Source organism: Amblyomma americanum, chromosome 5 (assembly GCF_052857255.1).
Source record: "Amblyomma americanum isolate KBUSLIRL-KWMA chromosome 5, ASM5285725v1, whole genome shotgun sequence".
NCBI classification, from domain to species: domain Eukaryota; kingdom Metazoa; phylum Arthropoda; class Arachnida; order Ixodida; family Ixodidae; genus Amblyomma; species Amblyomma americanum.
In genome coordinates, this window is record NC_135501.1 from 42,843,295 (window position 1) to 42,850,046 (window position 6,752).

The 6,752-nt window shown below is 48.6% G+C and overlaps 1 protein-coding gene across 1 annotated transcript; it reads right to left on the bottom strand.

Annotated features, from left to right (window-relative positions):
* Positions 1–3,484: 3,484 nt before the first annotated feature.
* On the bottom strand, positions 3,485–5,903 carry LOC144134654 (G-protein coupled receptor dmsr-1-like). The gene has a single exon (XM_077667517.1). The coding sequence runs from the start codon at positions 5,864–5,866 to the stop codon at positions 4,712–4,714; it is 1,155 nt and encodes a 384-aa protein (XP_077523643.1). The 5' UTR covers positions 5,867–5,903; the 3' UTR covers positions 3,485–4,711.
* Between the last annotated feature and the right edge of the window lie 849 nt (positions 5,904–6,752).

Below are 6,752 nucleotides of genomic sequence, written 5' to 3' on the forward strand. Positions count from 1 at the left end.
ATCCAAAAATTGGTGCAGGCGTTTAGCGACCACTTTTTCAGGACCTTTCGAAAACACTGGTAGAAGAGATATTGGTCTATAGTTGGCGATATTATTGCGATCACCTTATTTAAATACAGACAGTAGTCTAGCAACTTGGATCTCCGTGGGAAACGTATCAGTGTTAAGACATAGATTAAAGATAAGAGTCAGTGAGGGTGAAATAATGTCTATAACATACTTAACAGGAGAAATTTCAAGTCCGTCCGCATCACGCGATGGGCTATTGTGTAGTTCCCTTAAGATTGACTGAACTTCTTCGTTGTCAACTGCAGTTAGAAAAACACTCTGCGAGTTGTTAGTGTCTAGAAATTCGATCGCTTCCGTGTTATGTTGGGACCGCGTGTTATCAAGGAAGGAATCATTAAACGCATTAGCCAAGTCGAACCTACTCATCTCAACACCATTAACTGTTAAGATATCAGGAGCTTTGGTAATACTTGAAGGGTTAATGATGTTGGAAAGCTGTTTCCACAATTATCCGTACGACCACCACTACTCTCAAAGGTATCACTGTAGTAACAGTCCTTAGCAGTTCTAATATCACGGTTTAATTGGTTGCGATAAGCTTTGTACTGTGTCCAGTCATCGGGCTCTCTCGTTTTGATAAATTTCTAGTAAAGGTTGTTTTTTACCTCGATGCGATGCAACAAAGACGATGAAATCTATGGCTTCCTAATTCTTCTTCGTTTTGTTACCTTCGTAAGGGGCAAATTATTTTGATACAGAACGACAAACTTGCGTAAAAAAGTGTGGTATGCGTTATTAGGACGCATTATTGAACAAATGTCATGCCATGTCTCATTTTCTACTTCTTTGCGGAAGGTGTTCTCTCTATGCTCAGAGATTATTTGGCGGTAATAAGGCTGATCAGACAGCCTCTTTGTACGATGTTTTTCTTTACACATATAAATTCCCATGTGGTCACTAATGTCGCAGCAGATTACACCACTCTTAATAAGGGTTATATCAAAATTAGTAATAAAAAGATCAGGCAACGTTGCCGTGGTGGAAGTAATGCAAGTGGGTTCTCTTATTATGTTTGAGCAGCCATTTGAAGAAAGAAGAATTTCAAAATTGTTCTGAATACTATTATTACACAACATATCAATGTTAAAATCACCGCCCCATACAACGTTACACTTATCATCAATGAAATGAAAGAGGGAGTCCAGACGTCCCAGGAAAGCATTCTCATCACCACTGGGATGGCGGTAAAAAACTGAGAAAACAGTACAGTTGCTGAGAACTGTAAGAACTTCGCAACACTCAGTTATGAAGCTTAGCTGTGGGAGCAGTTCACACTTCTTGGATTGATTCACCAGCAGGAACACACCACCGCCTTTCCGCCCATTTTGGCGGTTTAGGAAAAAAGTTTCGTATAAGGGAAGCATGAACACATAATCAGTTACATACCACGTCTCAGATATCATAAGCACATCAAAATCGAAACCAAAACTTGTCAGTAGCACGGAAAAGTCATCACATTTGTTACAAAGAGACCGGGCATTAATATGAAGAAAGCATTTCAGTGGAGCGTCGAAAAGATAGTCAATTCCAAGGTGGGTTTTTATATCTGTGGGAAAGACTGGGACAGGCATTTTGGTGTTTGTCGATATTTTCTACATTTACCACCCATTTTACCTCATGAGGAGTCTACAGTTGTGGAGGAGTCTACGGTTGCAGACGTCATGAGATCCAAATCACGCATTGACGTTATGCGTAGAACCGCTGATGTTTCGCTTTGCCTTGCAAGAATTTTGCCATGGTTCGAGTGATATGTTCATTAACAAAAACTGACTTGCTTGGGCTATCAAATCCAAGGGACCCAGTTGTTAGGCGTGTCTTCCGTGCCTTTGCCAAGATGCTATTTGGCTTTGACTGGCGAGTGAAGCGAATGATTTCGTTTTTATCACTGGAATTCGCACTTCCAACTTTGTGGCATATGTCAACATCGGCATCTGTAAGTTCCTCACCCAGTGTCTCAGCTATGGTTTTAACTGCAGCCACTTCATTACAGCTTTCAGGTAGTCCTTTGATTTCTAGATTGTTCGACCTCTGGTACTGTTTTGGTACTGTTCTAGTTTGTCAACTCGAGCCTGCAAGGCCAGATTTTTCTCTTCAAGTTCTCTGTTTTTTTTCGAATGAGTTGTTTCATGTCGTCCTTCACTTCTTTAATGCCTTTCTGAATTTCTATCACATTATCACAAGTGTCCGAGCAAAACTTGACACTGTCCTTGAGTGTGTGCCCCGCATTACCCCGATTGTGGCGCTCCAAGAACATGCGCTGCTGAATGCACTAGATGAGCTGGTGCAGCAACGACGCGATGCTCGCCGCCTGAAGTCAAGCCTTACACACACAACGTGTGCTCTCAGGGAATATGCTTCATCGCTCTCCATTGTACAACCGCCCCCGCCAGTTCTTCCTCCCTGGCGTTTTGTGCAGCTAAGCGATAACAAGCCAACTGATCTACGTCGGTCATCATCTATTCGCGCGGCATATCGTTTCGCGACCGAATTGCAGGGCAAGACGCCAATCTGCCGCATTGCTCTATCGTTATGTACGTTGACGCAAGCATCCAGGCCTGCGAAACAACAACGGCAGTTTACTGTCCTTGCAAGCCTGCTCTGAACAAAACGTCAAGGTTTCGCCTCTCAGAACCTCCTTCCTCCTTGTGTGCGGAGATGCTTGCGGTTCAAGAGGCACTTTGCTCCGTGGCCGCCGTTCCCATGCTACCCACGGCCCACATTGTCTTTCGAACTGACGCCCTTCAAGTCACACGCCTACTGTGACGAGTCAGTCGCACACCAGAAATCTGCCAATTCATCCATCGCCTAGCGGCACGCATCCCGCAGCAAATCCGTATTGAGTGGGTCCCGCGTGACCTCCTGAGCGCACAAAGCCGCCCAGATTCTGCGACCCGCCTTTCGACCCCAATCTCATCTTTGCCTCGAGTCCTCACTCTGAATGACACCACCCCCATTTTAACAAGAAAGGAACACCTCCGGCGCCGCACACGTGCTCTAATCCCTCCGTGTGCGGTAACCCTCCCCCGTGGTCCTACCCGTGCAGAGGAGGTCGCGCTTCGCAAGTTACGGGTCGGGGTTGCCCTAACTCCTGCTGTGACACGCAAGTGGCCGCATTTCAAAGTTATATATCCCAGCCCCGGGCGTCCAGTCTGCAAGAACAGAGACTGTGAGGCGGATAACCACCACCTGTTGTGGGACTGCCCGGCGCTGAAGCCGACCAGAATTCGGCACCTGTCGGCAGTGGGACTCTAACCGGACAATCCGGATTCCTATATTGCCTAGACACAGGGTCGATATCATCGTTCACTTCTTGATTTATTCAAATCAGCCCACTTTTTTCATTTATTCAACCATCTTACTCATCTCTCAATTCATAGTTTTTATGCCCAGAAGCAATAAACATCGCTTCAAAAAAAAAAACGTAGTCGATGCCTCAGCTAACACCAAGATATTGACTAAGCTACACCATAGGGATCTATTCGCGCACTCATCGCCAGCAATGTGTTGAAGGTCTCTATTGGACCATGTCGCGGTTCACGTACGCATAGGCTGCATACTGCAACACAGTACCGCACATGAAGCAATGAAAATAACTGTTCCTGTGAACAAGCTTGACGCGGGGCTCGTCGGTGCCTCTTCCTTTGAGACGTTCGGCAGCAGCGCCTAAGGCGCATTCTTGTGCACGGTATCGCTTCAGCTTGGCTGTGAGAAACGATATATAATCGCAAGTTGCAATCGCCTGAGTCAGCCAGCCGTCCCAAAACGCATGTGCCACCATTGCTAAATATTTGTATGCTCATGTTCGATACGAGGAGTGGAAACAAGGTTAAAGAAACTGGATTCGCAACCAGACGTTAAGAGAAAGAGCGCAAATACTCCTCGTCTCAGCAGATTGGAGTCCAACTGGGAACCTCTAAGCATCTTTAAGCTGAAAATGAACCCCTGTGCACTGTAAGTTAGACGTGTGTCTAAGCAAATAGTCGAGTTTACGAAGATCTCCTTACACTTGGGCATGCTCTTAAATGTTTTCACTATGTATTTCGTCACAATGTCCCACCGCTTTCGTTTCTTTTGGCAGTTTGGTTGTGGGAACAGGGCGACGCTGCCGGTACTTGCGCTGCGTCGGCTGAGTAAGATTTTATTTGTGGCAAGACTTCCTCTCCCAGATAAAACCCATTACTCAGTACGCATGCAGTTTCCCCATTGGCACTTCAGTCTGCTCGTGGAGGTCTAATGGCTATATTTTGAGCCAGCTGAGCTGAAGGAGCAGGACCCAGAGCAAAGCAGGCTCCACGCGCACCTTCACGGGCGACGCGGAGTGGCTTTCTTTTGCAGGACAAATTCTTTCCAGCTCTGCGGTGGCGCAAACATGGCCTACAAATGTGGGCTCTGTCAGCTGAGAACGGGCTAGGGGCTGTGTGGTCTGTTCATTATCTTGCAAAATCTTTTGTCTGTAACGATGAGTGGAATGGAAGAGCGGTGTTGAAAGTGCGTCCGAAGTTAACTTCGATCGGCAACGTTGACTTAGATACTGTCTTCAAGCACGTGACCAAAACGATGAATCGCGGTGACTTAGTAGTCATTGTGCTCGCGCATTCTTAAAGGGAGTCAGCAAGTGCAGCGCCACCGCGTGTAGCCTGCTCTAGACACAAGTGGTGGAATATGTGCTGTTTGGTGCTTCGGAAGTCAGGGGAAACCATTTGGTGACGATGCAGGGCGTGAAGAGGGCAGCAGAAGTCTTGCGAAACTGCCTGCTCATAAAGCAGTATAGTATGAAGTTGACGGCGCAGCTGACGCGTGCCAGGATGTCCATGTCTGCGCCCAAGTTATTGTAGACGTGTTTGATGAAGTGGTGGCCCAGGATGCCGCTCAGCAGGGATACAATGCCGGACGGGAACTCGGTGACCAAGAACAGCAGCAGGACTGCGAGCAGCATGCGTGTGGTGCGATCGCGGTCCTCTTCGCTGTTGCCGCCGTGGCCAGTGGGGCCACAACCTCCTTGCCTGAGGCGCCGTTCACGCGTCTTCACCTTGTACAGCGCGCGTAGCAAGCCCAAGCTGAGGCCGGTCAGAGCCACGCACGGCACCAGCTTCATGAGGACAGAGTTGGTCCAGAAGTCTAGATTTCGGAGGAAGGCGCCGTTGGCAAGCGCGAAGTTGCTGAAGTCGACCCTGTACGACGGCTCCTGGGGCGTGCCTGTCTGGTTCACCGTTAAGGACAGGTACAGCGGCAAGCAGCAGAGCGCGCACGACACGTACACGCTGACTACGGCCCAGCGGGCACGCTGCATGCTGCACCACTCTTTGCTCGAGGCTGGGAAGCTGACGGCCAGGAACCGCCAAACGGCTAGCGTCACTGTCAGCCACGTGGACACTGTGTGAAAGACGACGCTCACATGGCTGTGCACTAGGACGAAGACGGCCCTTTCAAAACTCTGTGTGGGCGCTTGAGGCATCACGTGCGTTATGATGGTGTATGGGAGGTACGTGGCGATCACAAGCATGTCAGCCACGGCGAGCCCCGTCAAGATGCCGTTGGTTGGCGACACCATGTTACGCTGCGTGAGCACAATGATGTTGAGCACGTTGGCCAGAATGCCAAACACACACACGGTCACGCTCAGGTAGCCATGCAGGTGACTCGTGTACCACGTGTGAAAGCAGCCGAGCTCGACACCGTGGTAAGGAAGCTCCTCCTCTTCGACGATGTCGATGCCGGCGAACGGCCAACTCAAGTTAGCCTCCGTCCGGAATAGGTTCTCCTCGTTGCGGTAGAGGCTGTCCGCAATGAGCAGCATACCGCTCACGTTGAGAACCTCGGCCTTGAGTGCTTCCGCGGCGCTCATTCTCGCCGACCAACCAAGCAGGTGAGGCAGCACGAGAGTCCTGCGCTTCAGAGAGAGAGAGAGAGAAAGAGAGAAATGCGTTATTTTTTCCCCACAGCACATCACTTCTCGGCCCTCAGAAAACGCCAACGTCTACCCGCTTACCCAAAAAAGCATTCCTTTGGGTTCTAACTAAATTTTTCCTTACCTTAGAACCCACTCTCTTGCCCTAACAAAGCACTGCTTCTGTTTCTGCCGCATTATGTGTCCCGCACAGGCCTGCTTTTTGTTTCATTAATTTCCCCTTCGATATCATTAACTTCAGTTCGTTCTCTAACCACACGTTGATTTCTTTTTTCTGTCTAGGTCACCCCTATAGGTCCTAAGATGCGCCCTGAGAACGGTCAGTAGTTGGTGGTGGTTTCAAGGTCCAGGCGGGATTAGCCTTACATTAATCATGCTAGCAATTGTCGCGCGACTCTTGCGTAGAAAAAATAAACTGAGGACAAAAGAAAGAAATTTATCTCGTACCACTGTCCTATAAGGCCAGTGTTCTGTAAATAAAATTGGAGGGGTGGCTTAATCTCCACCTTAAGGTTTTGACCTGACAGTGGGTTAATGCCCATAAATGCGGAACTGGTCATTCATGAGTTTACATCCATAGGTCGCTGGGAGTCCTCACACCACTCCTAGCGCAGTGGTGCAGCGGTTAAGCGATGCTCCAAATCACTGAGATGGAGTGTGCTGCCACTGGTGGAGTTTGTGCGACTCAGGTTTCTCTTCATCTAATCATTCAGCCAATCAATAAACTACCACCTTCCAGGATGCGCAGTTTTGCCACAATCCGGTGGGCAGGTTG

Excerpts from the sequence above, each read along its gene's own strand:
- LOC144134654 (XM_077667517.1), bottom strand. The coding sequence starts at position 5,866 with ATGCTGCTCATTGCGGACAGCCTCTACCGCAACGAGGAGAACCTATTC.